Genomic DNA, 22,979 nt, shown 5'->3' with positions numbered 1-22,979 from the left:
ATGGGGAGGGTCAAGTTTTTCTCGATCATCAACTTATCGATGGCTTACCACCAGGTGGAATAGCACCCGGAGTCTAGACCAGTGACAGCATTTACTTCTCCTTTTGAAACTTACATGTTTGTTAGGATGCCGTTCGGTCTTGCCTCTGCAGCGGCAATCTTTCAAAAGATAATGCAACACATTCTTAGTGGCATCACAAACACCTTGTGCTTCCAAGATGACATACTTATGTATGGCTCGTCCGCTGAAGAACATGATACCATATTTAACTCAGTGTGCAAGAGACTCACAGATGCAGGATTAACAGTGACACTTGATAAATGTAAGATTAATGTAAACTCTGTGGACTACTTAGGGAGAAGTGTGGCTCACCGGTTAGAGGAGGCAGACCTTGATGCAGAGGTCAGACCCGGGACCAGGGTTCAATTCCCGACGCGGCAGGGTCTTGAGCTCATAATGTCCACGGACTCGATAATTTTCGCCTTGGTGCCTACTCGAATCGTGGGTTCACACTCTGCAACTCTGGGCAATAGCTTGCTTAATCTCCACTACGGCCCCACCACGATGGGATGCCTGGTCTTCACCTCGGGGATGCCCAGTAGGGGTAATCTCGCAGGGAAAGACCAGTACGGGTTCCCAAAGCAAGCGCCTTCAGACCTTACGGTGATAAGGCGCTATATAAGAGCGTATGATTTACGATTTACGATTTACACCACTTCTCAAGAGTGATTCAGACCTAAGTACAGTTTGATGCAGGCTGTAAAGGATGCTCCCTACCCAACTAATAAAGAAGAACTCAAGTCCTTTCTAGGGTTGGTGGAGTACATGGCGAAGTTTGTAAAGAACTTTGCTGAAAAATGTGATGGCTTACGGAAGTTTCTAAAAAAAAACAAGGAATATGTGTGGGAAGAGAAACATTACAAAATGATAGATATGATCAAGGAAGAAATCATCGGACCGCCAGCCTTAGGATCTTTTGACCCAAGAAAGAAAGAAAACTATATACCACGGATGCATCCAATAAGGGGTTAGGAGCATCATTATCTCAAAGAAGTGAGAATGGGGAAACTGTTATAGCTTTTGCTTCATGATCCCTTAGTCCCTCTGAATGCAACTACTCGGCCATCGAAAGAGAGGCCTTAGCGTGCTTCTGGCCCGTCAATCATTCAAAAAATTTCTTATGGGGAATCAAATTTACCATACGTACAGACCACAAACCTTTAACATTCATGTTCTCGTCCAACAACATCCATAACAGTTCTCCACGCTTTGCTAAATGGGTGCTGGGCTTAGAGAGCTATTGTTTCAGAGTAGAGTACTTACCTGGACTAGAAAACGTAGTGGCTGATTACTTGTCTAGGTCTCCCCTAAATATCAATTCCAGAGTAGACCAATTAGATAGTCCCATCTTGGCCGTACAACTTCCATCTCTTACTAAGGAAGACTGGGAAGAGAGCATGAGAACAGACAGTGATATGAAAGGTCTCAAAGAGTTGATTGTCAGTGGTTGGCCTGAGAATCGTTCCAAAGTACCAGAAACCTTTTGGGAAGTGAGATTCAAACTCAGCCTCATGGCTGACTAAGTATATCACAATGAACAAGTTGTACCCCCCCTCAGAAATAAAATAATTGATCTGGCCCATGAAGGCCACTTAGAAGGAGCCTCACTAAGAACAAGGTTAGAAGCTGTTACTCGTTTCCAAAAATGGATTCTATGGTAGAGCTGAAGGTTAAAGAATGCACCAGCTGTGGCAAAAGTGACAAAAGCTACATTTTATGTAAAGTTCCCTATCACCTGTTGAGGTACCAGGGGTGCCATGGACCAAGTTAGCCGTTGACATTATTGGGCCTATGGAGGCTTTGGTGCCCCAGAAAAGGTTCATGTTTGTCCTCATAGACTACACCTCCCACTGGATCAATTTCGAATTTACACCATCCACCACTACAAGCAATCTTGTCTCCTTCCTAAAAAACAAAATTTTCAACGAAGGTATACAAGCAACCTTAGTAACAGACAATGGAGTGCAGTTCACGTCCGAAGAAATGAGGGAATTCCTGGAGGAATTTTTCAACAAAGGTATACCAGCAACCTTAGTAACAGACAATGGAGTGCAGTTCACGTCCGAAGAAATGAGGGAATTCCTGGAGGAATTTTTCAACAAAGGTATACCAGCAACCTTAGTAACAGACAATGGAGTGCAGTTCACGTCCGAAGAAATGAGGGAATTCCTGGAGGAATTAAATATCAAACATGAGAAGACTGCACTCTGTTGTACTAATGCTAATAGTATGGTGGAGAGAGCTAATCGCATGGTGAAAGAACACATACAACTAGCGATCACTAATGGACACAAAACTGAGGACTCTCTTAAAGAATGTATATGGGCATATCATACTACTCCCAATCTCATCACAGGGATCTCTCCCTTTGTGCCTCTAAGAGGGAGAGAAAAAAGCACAAAAATGAATCCCCAGTGGCTAGAACAGAGGTAAGATGGTTGCGCCTGACCAAGAGAACAGTCAAATGAAAATCCAACACCACCAAGCGAGATACAAAAGCTGGTATGACCGGAAACATGGGGTTAACGATCTCAACTGCAAAGTTAACACTCCTGTTGTAATAAGGAAACCCAATCATATTCAAATGGGTTTGAGCAAATTCCAAAATCCTCAACGTTTGGTGGAAGCTGGTAGGAATGCGGTCCGTTTAGAAAATGGATCGACATGGAGTGGGGACAGACTGGTTAATGTAACATGATTTTCTTTCTCCCCTAGGCAAGGAGACGTGTTTTAATTACCAGTTGTAGGTTGTGATACCCTCTTCCTGCCTTGGTTCACTCCTCCTCCCTCCTCCCCTCCCTTCTTTTCCCAAATGGAATGTTCCGTTGAAGCTCGCTATAGAATGTTGACATACTGTCAGTTAGGAGAGTGGATGATCAGGAATAAAGAAGCTTACTACTTACCAGCGTGTACCTTGCATCTTCTTTAAATATTACACAGGTGTTAAAAAATACTTTTAATTCTATATACTTTGTGCAGCACACATCACATTTTTCAAATTAACTAATGAAAACAAACTAAGGTGAACACTATATTAGGACATTACCACTATTGGTCAAAGTGCTGTAAGAGACAGCCTCTCTGACTCCTCTAGTCCACTGAGTCTCTACCTTTCTCTGAATTAATCCTCTCAGAAATCCGTGTGCTGATCAGGCTGACTGTTTTGCTTTGCGAAACATTAGCACCATTCTTGTAATTCAGCTATTGTTAGTGCTCTTGAAAGTGTTGTGTGTAAGTCAAAGCAAAAAAACATCTGTTCCTGTATCATAATCCAAATTTGTATCCACTTTTTTAAAATATTAAATGTAACCAAATGTATTAAATTAAATATTAACTGTATCCCGATTTATTAAAAGTTTATATTCTGTAGCACTGAATTCTACCGCTTCTCTATTGTTATTTTTCCTGCCCTGCAGCCCCTTCCATAATTGAACCTCCCTTCATTTGGCTCCTTTGAACTACTGTGCTTTCTGCGTGAGTCTGTCTAGGTGGAAAGTTGCTCCTTAGGAATGCAACTCTGACATAATATTGTGCCCATGGATGTCATTGGTCCCAGGCAATGCATTCTGAAAGACAGCCCAAGTAGATGATGGGACTTAAATGATGGCCAAAATGGACCAACATGGTTGCATCATGTGTTGAGGTAGCTGCTGTCTTCGGAGATAGGTTTTTCATTTGCAGGCCAACTCTACACTGTTGCTCTCATCTCAATATAGTCTTCATATAGTCTTCATAAAGGCCACATGAAAGTCCCATAACTGAATTTTCTGAATTTGTTTGTCTCTTTCAGAGTTCTGAGGTACCTAGTGGCACACTCCGCAACCATGACACAACAACCCATTCCACCAGTCCCAAACACTGCAGTGACTATCCCTAAAAGACAAGCCACAAGCAGTTCCCACAGCAGATTTCTCAGATTTAAAATCAGGTCCCATTGCCTCCACCACCACACTCTTGCATGTACAGCATTGCCACCAACATAAGGATCTGATTAAATTCACCATAATTAACAATCCACAAGTTTGCACTACTTTGGGCATGTGCTGGTTCACTTCGTACTGTTGCAATTGATTGGGGCTGATGGATCTTACAATGTATGTCTCCGTACCCTCAACAGTCCTAGCAAATAGATCATTTGACTGGGCCACACATTCTTGCAGCGGGATTTACTTTCTGAAGGCAAAAAAGTAAACACCTTTCAGTGTAACTCGACAAATATCTACTGACTGGATTAGTTCATTATTCTAAGTTGCGTGCTCTCCGCTGTCTATCTTTAAAAGAATCACACAGAATGTCCAGGAAAGGGGAGCACAGTAAATCTGAATGCTATGCACGAATATTTGTGACTTCTGTAACTGTTTTAGAAATTGGCAGTGGGAAATTGCCTGTGTGAGTCAGGTAATACAAGCCACAAGGCTGTTAAAGTTCTCTGTCGTCTGGTGTGCCTGATGTAACAGATCTAACTCAGATTTTCTATATATAATTTGGGTTTGTTCCTCAATTAGTTCCTTCTGATCTAGTGTATTAGGGGGACAAAATAAAAATCACTCGGGAATGACAGGATCCCATGGTATATATGCTGTAGAAACTACCCACAAAGCCTGAAACATGGGGGGCGCTAGGGGTGCAAGGCATAATGGCTGCACAGTAGTGCAGCTCTGCCAGCCGTTTCTAAAATCCATCCTGCTGAAAGACACAGTTAAACTGCACATCAGGAGTGGAATGGCATCCGGTATGTGCTGCTGAACAAAAACATACCTTTTGATGTGCATTGGCCCAAGAGATCACCACCAAGGAGCGAGTGTGGATGTGGACGGCCTCAACTAACATGACAGCTGTGGGCTGCTGTTGACTTCCCCGGCTGTGGAGGCTCTCGACTGTGGGCAAGCGCGGAGGTCCTGTGCTGCTGCCGTGCCTGATTTGGTATTGTTGGTGGCAGCGGAATCAGGTGAGCAGCCGGGGCTTGGTTGCCGCAGTCCCAGAACAGCGCTGCTGACACGCTGAGGCCTGAGCTGCCTGCCGGACCTGTACATAAAAGGGGGTGGTGATGGACAGAGTATCTGAATTAAGCAGAACACTCCGACCCAGTCAAAAGATCAGGGCTTGATCCATCACCGTTTTGTAGCTCACTGCACCATCCCAGTTCAGAACCTGGCTACATGCAAATTAGTTTGTCCCTGGCCCAGTGCATCATGGGAACAGGGCAGACCAAACTACTAAGCCAATTCTTTACTGGAAAGGAAACAAGCTTCCGGGGACCGGTTTCTGGCATTGCAGCCGTCTATGGCCCGGCTTGCTTGAATCCTGATGGTGCAGTGAGCAAGGGACTCACATCTGAGTATACCCTTCCACACTAGTGGTGGCTAAACCGATAGATAAAAGGGGGTGGTGATGGACAGAGTATCTGAATTAAGCAGAACACTCCTACCCAGTCAAAAGATCAGGGCTTGATCCATCACCGTTTTTTAGCTCACTGCACCATCCCAGTTCAGAACCTGGCTACATGCAAATTAGTCTGTCCCCGGACCTGTGCACGGGGCAAGCCATGGCATTCTGGGGTGAGCACGCGCGCAGGCTGTAGCAGCTGCGAAGGGGGCGGAGAAGTGCCCCGACTGCCCGAGACTGGAGAAGAGCTGTGCGGAGGGATAATCGTCCCGTACCTCGCCCATTCCTGACATCTACAGACAGGCGGTAGGTCATGCTCTGTATTTGGCCCAGGGACTGTTCAATCTGGGGCTGGTGGATTGTACAGCAAGTAAACACTGAATGAGAGCTGGCAAATTGGTTTGGATGTGTTGAAAGGGTATATCCAGGATTTATTTGTACCAAACACCACCTGAATGGTCCCTTGGAGCCCATATCTAAGCCAAAATAACGTTCTCCTGTACAGCGGGTGAGCCTAGAAGCTAGACTGGGTGTGAGCAGTCAGGCAGACCCTGCTCTGAAAGAGACGATGTAGCGGCCTGGGTGAGTACCAAAGAGTGGCAGCAGAGGAAGCACCAAGTTTGTCTCGCTAAGCCTTAGTTGTGGTCCGGTTGCATCTATGTGCTAGACTGCGTGAGCCTCAACAAAGCGCCAAGCATATATTGCAAACTATAGTGCTGTGTGGCACTGATTTACACGTATCCTATCTTGGCGCTAACCTGTGGAGAGTGGCAGGTTACAGAAAAGCAGCTGCTGTGTTTAAATAAAGCAGATAACAGATAGCACATTGACAGCAGGGCCTAGCAATATGGGGAAGCGTGACAAGACGTAACCACGAAATGTGTAAAACTAGCCAATCTCAGGGCAAGCCATCTTTGGACTTGGAGGCGGAGGCCCCATCGGAGACGGACCCTACTCTGGAATCCACCCTCCATGCGATGCAGCAAAGCTTGCAATCGATAGACGGGAAAATAGACGCTCTCAACCTACAGATGGATCATATGGCGGCAAAGTTAGATAAGCAAGGTACAAGGCTGGGAGAGGTTGAGCAACGAGTGTCTACCGTCGAGGATGACTTGCAAATGGGCTCGGACAAATCTCTCAACATGGAGAAGGTGCTAGCGGTCATTCAAGCAAAAGGAAGATTTAGAGGCGAGGTCCAGGAGGAACAATATCAGGATAACGGGGCTTCTGGAGAGAACAAATGTGGGAAAAATTGAAATGTATGTAGAGGGGCTCATTAAGGAGATATTTGGCCCAGAAAACCTTCATGCTAGTAGTGGAGCAAGCCCACCGATCCCTGGTGGTCCGTCCTAGCCCAGGTGCCCCGCCGAGACCTATCATTGCGCTGTTACTAAATGATCGTGACCGTGATATGATCCTTCGGCTGGCACGCAAAAAGGGGCAGATCACTCATCAGGGGAATGCATCTGCGTTTTTCACCAACTTCACCACCACAGTTCAGGCTACTAGAAAAGAGGTTCTCACAAACAAAAAATTGCTGCAGGCAGTGGAAATCCCAAACTCCATTCTGTATCTCACAAGATTTAGGATTGGCCGGGAAGGAGCATCAAAAATGTTGCTAATCCGAAGGCAGCACTGGAACATGCAAAGCAGCTGAAGAAACGGTGCTGGGATACCACGAGGGACCCAGAAGAGGATGAATAGCAATCACAGGAAGGTAATGATGGGCTGTCAGTGAATCACTGAGGACTTTCATGAGGTCGCGTCTACTAAGCTGGGTGGTGTGAAGGCCTGAACTCTTGCCTTAAGTACAATGGGCTGGTAGCTTCCACATGCGTTATTAAGCCCCAATGGAGAGATTGTGTCTGACCAGCGCATGGCTGGGATGTGGGTCCTTTGTGAAGTACTGTTATTTTGCAGCTTCCTTATGAAGAATTATCTGATAACAATGCTGTGTTGAAGAATGAACACAAACGGCCAACTCCCATCACTACCGGGAGGTTACTGCACTCTAGAGTCCCCCAATGGGTGTTCCCCATCGTATTTTTTGGATTGCAGCGGGGCGGGTTCTTTATTGCAATCAGTTCGGGGTGTCTTTAGCAAGTTGGGTGGGGGGCATGGGGGAGAATGTTAATGGAGGGCATGGAAAACAGTGGGAAAATGGATTGCTTAATGTTGGAACTGCTGCAATGTAATGTATGCACGTTATTGTACTGAGAGATGGAAAGGGTGGGTCCTGGTGATAAAAAAAGGTTAATCACATGGAATGTGCATGGGTTAAACACCCCCAAAATTCGAAATGTTCTGGCTTATTTAGACAGGCAGGATACTCAGGTTGCATTTCTGCAGGAGACACATCTCACTAAACATACGGAATTGAGTGTTGGATCTCGTTGGGCGACAGTGAGGCTTGCCTCTTCATTTTTCTCATACTCCAGGGATCTAATGATATTAGTGAAGAAAGGTACCCCACATAAGCTGATTCGGTCTGAAAAGGATGAGCATGGAAGGGTCCTTCTTGCACTAGGCCAGCACAGAGACACAAGGGTACTGTTTGTTAATACATATGGGCCCAACATTGAGAACCCCTCCTTCTCTAATGATGTATGGAGGCGTATTTCTCGGTATCCACCATTAGTTGGTTTATGGGGTAGGGGGACTTGAATATTTGCTTAGACCCAAGATTGGATCGCTCCACGGATACAGATGGACGCGGTAAGCAGGCCGCACTGATTCTGGGGGAGCTGGCTGAGGGAGAGGGCCTTACAGATATATCGAGGGTGCATAATCCAGGGGTAAGGGATGGCACATTTGTCTCCACAGTGCATGGGTCATGGTCACAACTTGATTATTGGCTGTTGTCCGGGGAGCGGTTCACTGGACTGTCTCTATCAAACATCTGGCCAGGACGCTGTCTGACCTCTCACCGGTGCTGCTAGAACTCAGGGTGCCAACCTGTATTAGACCTCCATTCCAATGGCGGCTACAGCCGTCTTCTAGACAGTATTCCGGGCAAAAATTGGTACAGCAATAAATAATTACTTTGCAGAAAATGATGGCTCAGTGGACAGCGCTGGTTCTCTCTGGGAAGCTTTTAAAGTAACAATAAGGGGAGAGTGTATGGGTGCCAAACAGGGGTCCTGAAAGATCTTAGAAATAGGATAAGAACACTCGCAGATAAAATTAGCCTGCTAGAACGAGAATATGAGAGATCCCCGACATCCGCCATTCTGGCCCATATAAGAGAACTGGTCTCTGAACATAACCAAACTGCAGGCTAGGAGATTTTTACATAAATCAAGGTAGATCCGGGCCATGGTATTATGGAGAGGGTGGGAGACCTAGCCGCGCTCTGGCATATAAGTTGTCCCTGCCTAGAGGACAAGAACACATTACTGTGTAACTGGATGAAGATGGCACTGTTCGGCACTCCAGCTCTGACATTAGTAAAGTGTTTATTGACTATTACTCTAAGTTTTATGGGTCTGGACAAGGGGCGTTGGACGATGATGTAAATAGCTATCTAACAGATATAGCGCTGGGGTGGCTATCCAACGGGCAACGGGAATACCTGACTCAACCATTTGATGCAGATGTAAAAGAGGCCATAAAATCACGGCCTACCTGTAAGGAGGCGGGATTGATGGCTTGCCCAGCGAGTTCTATAAGGCTTACGTGGAAGACCTCGCTCCTCACTTATTAAATGCCTTTGCAGAAGCCTATGACACAGGTGTACTCCCTCCCACCCTAAGGGAAGCCCTCCTTGCTACCCTCCTGAAGCTGTAAAAAGTAGTCACCATGTGCGAATCGTATAGACCACTATCTCTTATTAATATAGATACAAAAATATTAGCTAAAATTATAGCAACCAGATTGCAGCCTCTAAATCCACGTTGGTCCTCCCGGACCAGTCGGGATTCGTCCCTAAATGTTCCACAGTGCATAATCTTTGTACCCTCTTTGTGGTTATACATCACTTAGACTCTGAGTCCCCTGCTGTGGCGTTGCTGCTTGACGCAGCCAAAGAGTTTGATTCCCTCTAATGGGGGTATATGTTCCAGGTCCGGCAAAGGATGGGTATGCCACCCTTTTTTGTAAGGTGGATACGATTATTATACACTAACCCGGCCGCCCGTGTGCGGGTAAATGGATGGGTATCGGATACTTTTTCAATTGGCAGAGGCAGAAGACAGGAATGCCCCTTGTCTCCAATGCTCTTCTCTCTGGCATTGGTACCACTGGGCAGTAAGATTGATGATTGATTGATTGATTTTAATACTTCTATAGCACATGCTGTCACCCAACGGGTATCCTGGCGCCAGAAACACGCAGAGGCTGCACTGGGATTCAGACAGCGCCCGTTGATCATCTCATTATACACTGATGACATGTTATTATATGTTTGTGACCTAGATTCGCAGCTGTCGTATCTGCTGCGGGAATATGTCATATTTGAGTAGCACTCTGGACTGGGGATAAATTGGGCAAAAGACACGATTTTCACACTTACGGATTGCACCCCAGAGGTGGTACCGGATTACCCACTTGCCTGGTCTACTGACCGGGTGAAATACCTGGGAGTCTGGATGCATAGAGATCCCGGAATTGTGCTACACTTGAATTATGGACGGGCTACGACTACCCTTCTGGAACAGATCTCCCGCAGGACGCGTCTACCGCTGTCACTTGTGGATTGAATTGCGGTGAGAAAAATGATTGTACTCCCTAAACTGCTGTACTTGTTTGTAAATATCCCAATTAAACCAAACATCGCATTTTTCAAAGCTCTGCAAACCTGCTTGCTATCACTGGTTTGGGCTGGCAAGCAACCGCGGTGCAGTTGGAACATATTAACATTGCCTTTTGAAAGGGGGTGTTTGAAGCCCTAGACTCTACTACCCTTGTGCGCAGGCACAGTTTGCGCATTACTGGCTATTCACCCAGAAATATATGCCACTGAGGTGGACACGGTGCATCCAATGACACTGCCAGCTAGGATTCTCCAGAAGTGTGAGGGCGGCAATAGAAAAGAAATTAACCGAGTCAACTGTACAGTTAGGGTGTGGGATGCTCTAGCAAGGCACCCAGGGAGAGAATATATTTATGCACCGGATATGTCGATTAATGCTCACACGGGAATATCGGCGGCACAGGAGGGTGGGGCCCTTAAAGTTCTTCAAAGGGCAGGTAACACTAAAGTGGGGGATATATATCGCCATGGCACCTTCTTAACTATGGCCGACTTCCAAGCTGGCCAACAGTATGATTTAATGCACAGATTTATATATGCCAGGTTGCCGCCGGCTGTGCGCTTTCTCTGGCCAGATTTCCCACAAGAACCACAGATACTGCAGGCGCTGCAGGTGGTATTAAAGAGTGGTGAGTGTAGAGGACTTATTACTAGAATGTACTGCACATCGCAGCGGGAGAAGGAGTGGGGGGATCCCCTGCACTGGAAAAATGGAATGCGGCCCTGGAAGTCCCACTGACTTTAGCCAATTGGGAGGCATGTTGTAAACTGACCGGACGCCTGACAGCAAATTGCAATCTCCGCATTATTCATTTCAAATATTTACATCAGATATATTATACCCCAACACAACTGTTTAAATTTGGGCTGCAGGAGGATGCGCGGTGCCACTGGTGCTGGCAAGATGGAGCAGATTTTGTACACCTAGCATGGAGGTGCCCAGCTATATTTAAATTCTGGGTGGGGTGGTGGAGGCATTATCAGAAAAGGTAATAGAGAAAATTTAATGTAAGAGAGAGATATGCCCGTTAGGAGTGTTGTAGCAGATTAAACCATTAAATAGGTGTTTGATTGCAATAGCCACATGAATTGTTAAGCGTTCAAGTTGCCATGCACTGGAATTCCAAATCAGTGCAGACACTGGCCAAATGACTTTGAGATCTCGTGTACTGCAAGGAACAGCTGAACGCATACACTGAGGAGCTGCCTGAGGCCTCCAGGCCAAAGGATTTTTGGGTGCCACTCACCACATATTTGCAGGCGCACCCTGACCTATCATAAGCGCAGGATAACAAGATCACTACAAGAACCAAATCAAGGATACAAGGACTGAGATTGTCAAACTCTGCATTGCAGATTATGTTTTGCACTGACGCTGTATATTTACAGGTAATGCCATGACGCTGTTGGGTTAGGGTGGAGGGAGGGAGGATGGGAGTTTTTGTTACCAAAAAGGCAAAAATCACCATTGCTCTGGACAATAGACTTGGTTCAATACTGTAACTGGATATGCTGGTTAGAACTGTTATGGCACATATGTGTGAATCAATTAAAAAAAAAATTTAAGCCAGAAACATGACTGTTCTAATGGGTCTAGCTTTTCTATTGAGCAACTATCGCATTGCACTTAGGTGGAAGAGGAGCAGAACACCCTTGTGTAAATCATGTAACTTTTCCTGGGTTAAAAATCGAGCACACTGATATGAAAGGGATGTGGCCTTTGGCAGACTTTTACACTCAATGCAATGGCCCTAGGACATTTGGGAAGATCACCAAAACTATGTGATGCACCTAGAACGTGACATTGTCTCATTTGAAACTCATAACTCAGCAGGCTTACTTTTTAAATGGTGTAAGTGATTATGATTGGGTCCTACTATTGGGAAAGTCCTAAGTTTAATGCTAGTCGGGCACACCCTCTCTCTAATCATGCATGTTCAATGAGTCATGCAAGGTAGATTGTGTGGTGTGTTTATTCACCACACTAATTCAATGTAATTATTTACTCAGGTGATCTCTTGTGCTTTGTTTTTGTTCTTCTTCGTTACTTTTAAATATTTATGTTCTTATATTAAAGAAATACAAAATATTTTTTAAAGCACGTTTCAGTGGAGTCAGAGAAGCTTTCTTTAATAGTAAGGTTCTTTTTGATGACAGTAAAAGAAAGACTTCTTGGTTTGACTGTGTGAAAACGTATGATGTTTGTTTATTGTAGAACCACTCGCTGCAAGTATTATGGATCCTCAAAACATTATTAGTCAGTTTTATGAATGGGCATTAGACGCCTGGCTGTTAAAAAGGTGGGCAAGATCACTTATAGCAAGAACTACATAAAACAACGGCTTGTGAAAACAACTACCAACTATATATGTTATTGATTGTGGGGAAAATGTATCGTTTTGTACTTGTGAAGTGCATTTTATAGATTTAGATTGTAAACACAGTACCATGCCATAAAGGACATCAAGCAAGAGGCAATCTTAAAATGGAGCCATAACAAAAACAACTCGGTCCAAACGCCTCACAAAAATTCCATAAAGGAGCCATCACACTTATATAACAGCACTTCACACCTCATCAACCACATAACCTACCACAATACGTACAATGCTGCGTATACCATCTCAATGAGCAACCATGATCCCATTGTTAAATACAACACTCCACCGCACCTGACACTACACTACATGTTACAACACATCACAATCGTGACAAGCCATAACTTACACCGCTATCACATGGGACAGGTCGGCCCTCACAATCCCAAGCCTGCAGAGAACCAACCCACTACTCAGGTCAGGAGAGGGACAACTGAGAGCAACACTCAACAAGCATTTGCAATTCAATAGGTCTCGCGTTACTGACAGTTTGAGGAATTGGCATTGCAAATAATAATGCAAGGCCAATAGCTCATACTTTCAGTAATGCAAGACCTAGTGCATTGCAAATGCTTGGTAGTGAGCCAGGAACCAGCATTGTATGTTTCAGTGCAGTACCGCAAGCTGCTCCTAGAAGTCGCTAGTGAGCAAGGAACCAGCATTGTATGTCTCGTGCAGTACCGCAAGCTGCTTCTAGAGGACCCTAGTGAGCAAGGCACCAGCACCGCATGTCTCTGTGCAGTACCGCAGACTGCTCCTAGAGGTCCCTAATGAGCATGGCACCAGCACTGCATGTCTAGGTGCAGTACTTCAACTACCCCTAGAGGTCCCTTGTGAGCAAGGTACCAGCACTGCATGTCTCGGTGCAGTAATGCAAGCTGCTCCCAGAGGTCCATAGTGAGCAAGGCACCAGCACGGCAGACATCTTTTGGTCACATATGGTACTGTACCCTGCAGAAGATATGGTAAATCTACCCTACCCATTATGCATTGCATCCAAAACAGTACTACGAGTACATTCAAGTAGCTATGTCCATATATACAATTAGTAGCTTTGCAATGTGACAAAAGAATGATTACATTAATTTCGAATTAGGTTGTACTCTGTGTGGACCTGATGAACGGAAATTTATAGAGTCTCATGTACATATGAGATGTTTTAGTGAGTGAAATAACCACTGCCAGCCTAGTTTAGGACCAAGTGTGTGTCTTGCCTGAAGCCTTTTAAGAAAATAGTGCCTTGAGGCTGTAATTAAAACTTAGGGAGAAACCACATGTAACAGGGGGTGTCCTCATGGGAGGTTACAAGAAGAGACAAGGTGGTACTAAAGAGGGACTACTAAACCTATTGACCAATGAAAAGCCACCATTTACAAAAGACAGGGACAGGGGCCAATTAAAAAGATGGGCGAAAAGTGGTGTGGAACTTTATGCCCATATCCTGAATATAGCATGACTCAAAGAGCTGCTGCCTAGGCGTAACCTAAAAACACAGACTCCATAAGACAATACCACTCCTCACTATCTCAACACCACTCTTGTACAGAGAATGAAGGGGATTACAAGCCCCTACCACTTTACTGTACTTTTAATCCGAGGTGGGGCAGTTGATGACTCCTATAAAAATTCTTAAATCCCTGCTGCCAATCTGTCACACAACTTGCTCAGACTGTACTGGAAGACGGGCAAGACTAAGTAAGAACTTTGAAGAACAATAAACCTTAAGATTGATAAACTTACAATAAAAAAAGAACACAGAACCAGAAGTCTGAGCCTCTGGCAAGCTATGAAGCAAAACAGAGAGCCAGCAAGGTACAGGCTCAAGGACGCAGGGCAGGTAGAACTTCAGAAGAGTGTAGGCATGTCCCATATAACACCAGCAACTAACTAAGAATTTGCATGAGCTAGTCCACACCTATTATTCACTTAAGAAACAGTATCGGCCACCTAAGCAGCATCTTTCTTATGATCCCAGAATTAGCTACATTACACCAAATCCAGTGCAGTTGACCACATACTGCCTCATGACAACTTCTAATACAGTTGCTAGAAAAGGGCAGCAGCTATATAGTGGCAGAGAGATCCAAAAAGACCCCTAACAACAGATTACACCAAAATAAGTCACAAAATGTAGGTAGCTGGCCCAAAGACCTATGTAGGAAAGTCATCCTTTTTGCCCTGATCACCTCCGTTCCTTAACTGATGTTGGTGGTTACTGACTCTGAAAGTGCCGTGGGCACTGCTAACCAGGCCCTGGGCCAGTGCTCTGTCCTCTAAACATATAGGGTAATTGGTATATTTCTAATTGGCAAAGACAACCTACCCAGAAATCCCTAATATATTGTAGGCCATGTTGGTTTATAGACCCAAATGGATTTAATGCACTTAAGTGTTCACTGCTGTGGTGTCTGGTGTCATTTTAAAAATTCGACTTTGGAATTAAAAGTACTTCCAAAGTCCTAAACTACCTTTTTATAACTTATGTCACCCCTAAGGTCTGCCCTAGGTGCCCCAAGGGTAGGGTGAATTGATATACAAAGCAGACAATATAAAAGATGTTTTACGTGCCCTGGTAGGAAAAAGAGTGAAAGTATTTTTCTCTCTTATACAGCTCCTAGACCCATAGGCTAACATGGGTGGGCTTATTAAACTTGATACAGTCTATTTTTGCTTGGGAGCTACCTAGCAAATGTATTCAAAGTATCAAAATAAGGGTTGTAAAAAATTCAACAGGTCAGATGTATTATACCTATTACCGAAAAATAGTTTTAGAACTTACTATCCTGAAGTTACCTAAAGCAGCCCTGTAGCAGCCTCTTCTGATTGGTCAGTCTTTGACAGCCTGAGCCAAGCTTCTCTCAAAGCAGGTGTGAAGAGGCATGGGACTAAAACAATGCAGCCATATGGTGGGAGGAAATATGCTTCCTGGAGAAGCCAGGGAGAAGAAAGGAACTGGCAGATAAGCTGGACTTCAAAGGCAGCAGAACAGCTGCCACAGGACCCAGGCCAGCCCCTACCTCCTTGAAACCAGTCAGATGGGAGCCCCCCCCCCCCAATTAGATTAGGAGAGGGTCTTTAAGGGGAGCGTAGTAAGTGAGTTGTTAGCCCCACCTCTCGGTTGGGTTACACATACACACCAAGAAGAGATTTTCACCAGTTTGATTATTGGAGGTCAGTGCATTCTGAGTTACAAATTTGCCACACTTTACAGGAAATGGTAATAGCAGAGGGAGGGAACTTGAGCTTTATTGGCTAGGGTGTCCCCCTTCCTGCCAGTCCAGAATGATGGATAAATATGAGAGAGCTGAAGGAGCTGAAGGAGTTCCTCAAAACACTGCCTGGAACAAAAGAAGAACTACCCTGCTGGAACCTTGGACTGCTCCACAGAAGGCTTGCACTCCAAAGGACTGCACCTGCTGCACTCTCATGGCTCCACAAAGTGAGAACTGTGCCTGTCTCAAAGGAAAAGGAGTGGAATCGCTGATCAGCAACGGGTACAACAGAGCTAGAAGAAGTCACCTGCAAACCCAAACAGAGGATCACCTCTGCTGAACAGTTGCAAATTAATTTTTTCTGGACTTTGCAGGAGCACTGTGGGAGACTGTGTCCTAGCCCCCAAGAGGCAATCCAGAGTCCCTGAAACCTTGGCTGGTGCTGCTGGACACTTCTCTCCCCAAAGGAACCAACAAGGAACAAGATCTGAAAGTTTAGTAACTTTCTACAAAGTTTTGCTGAAAAGCTGCAGGAGGAGACTGGCTCGACGTTGAGACTCAAGCCTTTGTCGCCGACTCATGAATTGGCCTGACCACGCTGATTTGTCCCACTAAAAGCTCCAGAGCTATTTGCCGTTGAGGGCAAAGACTGAGAAAGCCATGGACTCACTGACGAGCCCGTTGACGAGAGAACAGTACCTAGAAAAAGAATAAGTCCAAAGGTAAACACTTGACCGGGACCTAGTACTCAGCCTATCCGACCAACAATCAGCCTAAAACTTGGACTTTCTCCCAGTCCAGCAGGACCCGAGAGCCACAAGAGGCACCTTAAGCTTTTTGGCGCTATAATGCACACTTTTTTAATTTAATCTTGCAAAATTCATATATCCGGTTCCCTACATTGAATTTTGTCATTTTGGTGTTAATTTGAAGATAAAAATATTCTCTATTTTTATAATTTGTTTTTTATTGTGTTATGTCCTTTGCATATTCATTGTTTGGGTGATATTAAATGCTTTATACATACCTGTCCCCTAAGTTAAGCCCGACAGCCCGCTTGCCAAGCTACCAAGGGTTGAGCAAGGATTAATTTATGGAGACTTGACTGGATTTATTAGAGATTGTGGTATTATTACTATCACTGAAGGTGAATACCCCCACCTACTAATAATCCACTTTCCTACAACCCATACCCCCACTTTGGATCCAGACAGCTACAAATCCACACAAACCCTACAAAGACTTGGCAAGCAGGTTACAAGACTCATCCCACCTATAGAGCAAAACTGTGGGAAACCTCACTACATTCCCTCAACTGGTCTAGGATGGTCTCCGGTCATACCATCAGCCCACCTACAAAGATGACTTTCCATGCGCATCCTCTGCATTGAAACAGTCAACAGGCAATGGAATTGGTGAACATATGCCATATAAAAATTACTTAACGAACATAATATGCATTCTAATTCATTCGTAATAAAAGGTTCATTGTCCACATTCCTCCCAACACTCATTTAGGTTAACTCACTCTCGATGTAGCGGGTGTCTCCCTTTGTCACCCTTTTGACAAACAAAGCATCTTCATAAACTTCGACCTTCTTTTCAAACGTATATCACTCTCCAAACAACTGTTAATTCTCTATTCACTTTAATGGATTTGCCCTCTCAAATGTCTGACTTCAAAGCTCTTCCAAGTGTCACCACTCAGGGATCAGAATACTACACAATGGGCAAATTCCACACACCATTTCACTTAAATTAACTGTCACACAAAGTAAGCTGCTCTGTAGGAGGTCTAAATGGTCATTGAAGTGCCCCAGGTAAGCTGCTACATGGCTCTTCAAGTGTTAATAACATTCCTGTTCTAGCTCTGCTAACCTTTACCTCCAGTGTGCAGATTAAAGGAGAAGTGGCTGTCAAGACAGCTGCTTAATGTCCAATCTCTGCTTTTTAGGTCGAAGCCTACTAAACAGTGCATTTGTTGTCTGTTGCAAGAAATATTGTGGCTCAACAAAAACATACATATGTTTGAAGTCTGCCCATTACTTACCATTGGTTGGCTTTTCTTGTCATTCTTATTTGCCCGTTTCTTATTCGTGCCTCAGCTTGGTTGCTTTTCTTGTCATTCTTATTTGCCTGTTTCTTATTCGTGCCTCAGCTTGTGAGTCTTGCAGATTTAAATGTCCCTGCTATAGAACATTGTCTCTTTACATCTCTTTTGATTGGTTGTCTATGCTGCTTTCACTGCTTACTTTTCAAGAACTTCTCTTTTTTTGTGTTAAGCACTCCATGGGAGTGCATGTGTTTTTGAGCTACCTCCGTTGTGCACGTCTCCCCCCTGCACTCTGAGATCTATTGCCTTCGCCAATGGTTGTCATTTCTTATTTTGTGTTGCTATGTGGGAGTCAACTCCGTTAAATGTAATATTTAGATTTCTAGATTTCTAACAATACATACATTAATGATACTTTTATTAATTATTTTTAAGGCTCCGTTTTCAGTTTTTACTGATTTTTGCAGATAATTACAGACTGAAAGCAATGTGTTTCCTGTTTGTTTTTATTATTAAAAGTGGAAAAATACAGAAAATTGTGCTTTATTGTAAGTAACTGTCCAAGCTGTTTTTGTGAATTCCAAACCAGAAATTGAGCAGATAGAGTGCATGGGGAGGGAAAAAGCAGGATGAGACTTACTTTAATACTGGCACATATCTATATTTAATGTTGATATTTACTTGTAGGGTTTAGTGTTTGGTTGTATATGGCTGCTTAGTTTGCTAAAATGTGACAGGCGACTAAGTATGAGTACATGTTTATCAGTTAATTAAATGTGGAAATATACCATTTGACGACTACATTTTTCTCAAAACACAAAATACATATGGATACATACCAATAAGATGGCTAAAAAATAAATATGACTAAATACTGATGGAAATGTTAAAAAAATAAACTGTAAAACCGGGAGCCCTAATTATTTTACATTTCAACAGTTTGCTTATCTATGCCTTTGCTTTTAAATTGATTGCATTTTTCCGGATGGTGTACCTTGTTGTTTACTGTAATTCTAGCTAACTTCTAAGTTTGCTTTTACAGCATTTGCTTGTAATAGATACAGAAACAAGCATTTGCAATGCAATGGGTCTCGCATTTACGCAAGTTTAAGCTATTGGCATTCTAAATGACAATGCCAATAGCTTACACCTGTGAAAATCTCACACGGGGCCCTCAAATACTGATCGGGCGACATGCTGTTGGAAACACACACACAATTTTAAATCACGTTTTAAGCCACAATCTTAATTACAAAGTCCACACTCTTGGAAAGGATTCCTAGTTAGGCTTCTTTAACAAACCTCCAACTATTTCATCCCACTTACAGCACTGTGCACATGTGTGCTTTCATAGTGCTAGCTTCCAATCCGCATGAATGTACAATACCATTAATACCTTTACTTTTTGTGGTTTATAAAATTGTGTTTCTTCCTCACACATAATGAAGCTGTCCATGACTCCAAATCATGAAGGGCATGTGGGAAGTGAGGTCCACGCACAAGTTTTTATTAGGCAATTAATGGTGAAAGGGAACGTTCAGAGAGCAGCCCTGCCGAGTGCCCGCATCAGGCGTTAGACTAACACATTTCAGTATGGTGGTCCGCATCACCGCACTGAAATGGAAAGTCATACATTATAGTGCCTCCTCAGATGTCAAAGCGGGAACATTGCTGTAATGCTACTTTACTTACTGAATTTATGCTGGAGTGGAAGCGCGCAGTCACAGTGCGTGCTGCAAGTGCTCCGGGCTTGGGGGCAGGCTCTGCAGCTTGCAGCTTTGACTGGTGCTACAATGTAACACATTCCCTTGGCACAGAGCGCTGCAGCATTAATATGAACACAATTGATTAAAAGCGCCGTGGGTCGTGTGCCGGCGGCAGTTCATGAGGACGTTTTGGCAGCTGGCAATGAATGAGTGCAACTCCCACCATTAAATCTAATAAGAAATCTTGCAACCGGACACCCGTGTGGACCCCACACCGGCAGCTGAGAGAACCTGGCCGCAGAATTTGTTCCTCAGCTGAGCTTCAACCTACCCAGAGCGCACCCGCAGCCCTCAAAATCAATTGTGCCCGGGCCACGGTCAGGCCCAGCCACAGAGAGTCCGACCTTGCGGGCAGCAGCTACCAGCAGGTGTGTTTGCGACGGTTCACTGCAAGAAGTGCCTGAGTGATGTTTGTACTGACATACTATTTCATCCTTAATAAAAAAAAAACTTTTAGAGCGCGATCGCGCTCATTTATGCTGCCACCACGCCTGTGCTTAACCTTACAGTTTTCAGCGTTTGTCAATGTCTAGAGTTGCATGGCGCTAACTTGTTTTTGCGTAGGTGAGCCGAACCCACTGGTAGTCACTGAGCTTTACTTTCTTGTTTACAGTGCCTGCCCTAGCATCTGCTGCCACTTCAGAAGAGCCGGCACTGGTTGTACTAGCTCCATGACAGGCTGGCTCCCTGCACTGTGTGACTATTTCTTGTACCACTGCAGTGTGGATGTCTATTTTGGACATCAAAACTGGATATATATCTACTGGTTGCGAGAATCGGATGGGCAAGAGGTGCGTTTCTGGTGTTTCCTGATACACATGATTATTGCAGCTGTGACACTGTTCTGCAACAGCTTTACTCAGGACAATATTTATCTTACTACTAAGAGAACTAATATAAATTGGCCAGTTTCCTTCATGGATGTGCTGCTAAATTAAAGGAATCTTCTAAGTTTCTTAGAGTGTGTCTCCAAGTGGCAGTAAGGAGTCACATTGTGTCATGGTTATTCAGTATATCTGTGTTTGCAGGGCTTAGGGCGAGAAGGCTGAAGGAGAAAACAGCAGATGGTTGTCCTCTGGAAAAACTACAGCATCTGTAATAAAATAATTGATAACTTTCATGATACTGCCCGGATGACCCTGAGATAACTGTAGGAACTGGGTCCCAGAATGACTAAGGGAGGCAACATTAATAAATGGTCTGCCTGCAATATTTTCAAAAGATGTTGAGTGGAATGGGCCAGGTGATTAATAGAGGCCTGAGTCATCCAGTCCTTGTCTGAGCCCAGATTTTCAGGAGCAAAATCAAATTGGAATTATATTTTTTTCTAAGAAAAAAAGTCTGTTAGTTTGCTTGTCGAAGACGGCTCTTCTCTGTTACTAAGGAAACGCTTCTTATTATGCATTTGACTTTCCCATACTTCAAGTGGGGGTGCCAACGTTGAAACTGAAAGTTGATCCAGGTGGCACTGCATTTGGACTAAATTATTAGACATATTTTCCTTGTTAGTAACAGGGTTCGCACTCCAGCCTTGTGGTCTGAAACAGATTTTTTTTTATTGTTATTAATGAGACATCAACGTGCTTGTCCCCTGGGTCCTTGTTAATAATCCCAAAGTTAGCTGGTGTGATCACTGGTGCCGCTGTGGCTGGGCAGGTAGCAGCCACTGTCTTTTTGTCCCACACCTGTGTCACTCATAGTCGTTGAAATGTCACTTCATAATTACACTGCCATTATGAAAGTGTCACACACAGCAATCTGAAATATTGGCAGCTATAAGGGAGTCATTACGGGGTCGCAAACAATGCAGACAATATGTGCTGAGGGGCAATTCTACTTCGGAGGATCAGTGAGCATTGCTCTGTGGGTTATCCTGACGCATATTTCCTCTTGTCTTGCAAAAAGTGTCAGTCAACGATGTCGCACGAGTGTCACTCAACAATGTCACACGAAATCCGATGTCACATGGACTGTAAACTTGGCAGTCTTGCTAACCCTCAATATAGAGTCGACAGGTTAATAGGAATTAAAAGTTCTCTCGCCCCAAAGACACGCATTCCAGTAAAAAGAGACAGAGAGCGCGGAGAAGGGGGATTGTACCCCCTCCCCCAACACGTTCTATTTTTTACAAAAACATACAATGGTAACATTGCCTCAAAGGTGGGACCTCTCAATGGAAAATTAATATTACATGCAGCTATCGTAAAATTCTTAATGTGCCGTATTGCCGCATAACTGCTCGAAAAAAGAAGCAGAGCGATTAAGAACTCAGCACGTCTTCTGCTTAATGAGTGGCACCGGACTGTTGTTTCCAATATTCTACGTTATACGTATCCTCCTCCTTTCGTACACGCTACGCAAATACCACTTCCGGGTGAGGCTACGTGCTCACAAAAACATTTCCTGTGCAGATCTGCCCTATAATAAGCCAGACCAGGGTAACGTTACGTAACGCTTGCGCAGGGGGTGGGTTCTTGGCAACAACAGCTGAGCCTATAGGCAGAATAAAAATACATGTTTTACCTTATCTTTTTGTAATTTCGAGGTTTCTTGCAGAGCAAAGCAAGCATCTCCCATTCTGGATTCAGGAGCTGTGTTCTGTTGACAGGGTATGACTGAGGTAGTGCAGAACGAAAGCCCCCGCTCTTGTTTAAAGGGACAGAACCGCTTCAGGGGGCAGGAGGCGGGGGTGTAGGTGGAGTCAAGAGAAAGCAGTTTCTACACAGATTGGTGGAGGATGTGTTCACAACACCAAGCAAAAAAATCTGAGCCTCCGTGGACTGACATAGAATTTATTTCGGGGTTGTATCTTTTTTCTTCCAAGTCCGGTTGGCAAACATATGTCACTTTTTCCTCCTGTAATGCACCGTTTGCTTTGCCTCATGTAACTTAACGTTTGCTTTTGTAATTTGTTCACTTGTAATTTTCTCCTCATGTATCAGTTCTGTTCCTATTGTGAAGCGCCCTGACAACTTCGGGTAAAGTCCGCGCAATATAAAAACGCATAAAATAAATTAAATCTGTCTTTCTATTGTTTCGTGTTCTTATCTAATTTTTAGCTTGTTCCACATAAGTCCACAGTCTATTTTTGTTGTCATTTAGAATGTAAAATATGCTGAATACATTTGTTTAGTAACAGTTTTCCACGTAGCCTGTTCATTTAGTTGTTTGTGCTTAATCAAAGATAATAAGACGCAATAATTGAGTCACTGCAGCAAAGAGGTGTGTTATAAAAATTGATTGTGGGTTTTTCGTACATGAATGGGGAACATTTAGCTGTAATCCTGTTTAATACAAGTCTGTATTTATGATCAATTGCGTGTTAACGGTCACATTGTTTCCATGCTCTAATACTTAGTGCCAATATAGGCA

General features: G+C 44.1%; 1 protein-coding gene across 2 annotated transcripts in view; it reads right to left on the bottom strand.

Annotated features, from left to right (window-relative positions):
* Positions 1-22,541, bottom strand: part of RRM2B (ribonucleotide reductase regulatory TP53 inducible subunit M2B) — a 143,217-nt gene extending 120,676 nt beyond the window's left edge. Inside the window, exon 1 of one of the 2 annotated variants that reach the window (XM_078686936.1) lies at positions 22,131-22,541. In XM_078686936.1, the coding sequence (XP_078543062.1) occupies positions 22,131-22,184 (54 nt within the window). In that variant the 5' untranslated portion in view covers positions 22,185-22,541. Of the gene's footprint in view, positions 1-17,838; positions 19,458-22,130 lie in introns of those variants that run through there. The other variant, XM_078686937.1, reaches the window with a different exon arrangement.
* Between the last annotated feature and the right edge of the window lie 438 nt (positions 22,542-22,979).

The sequence above is a fragment of the Lissotriton helveticus genome, chromosome 4_1 (genome assembly GCF_964261635.1).
Source record: "Lissotriton helveticus chromosome 4_1, aLisHel1.1, whole genome shotgun sequence".
Classification (NCBI taxonomy): domain Eukaryota; kingdom Metazoa; phylum Chordata; class Amphibia; order Caudata; family Salamandridae; genus Lissotriton; species Lissotriton helveticus.
Note: the sequence above shows the minus strand (reverse complement) of the source record. Positions and strands in the feature narration are given on the sequence as shown.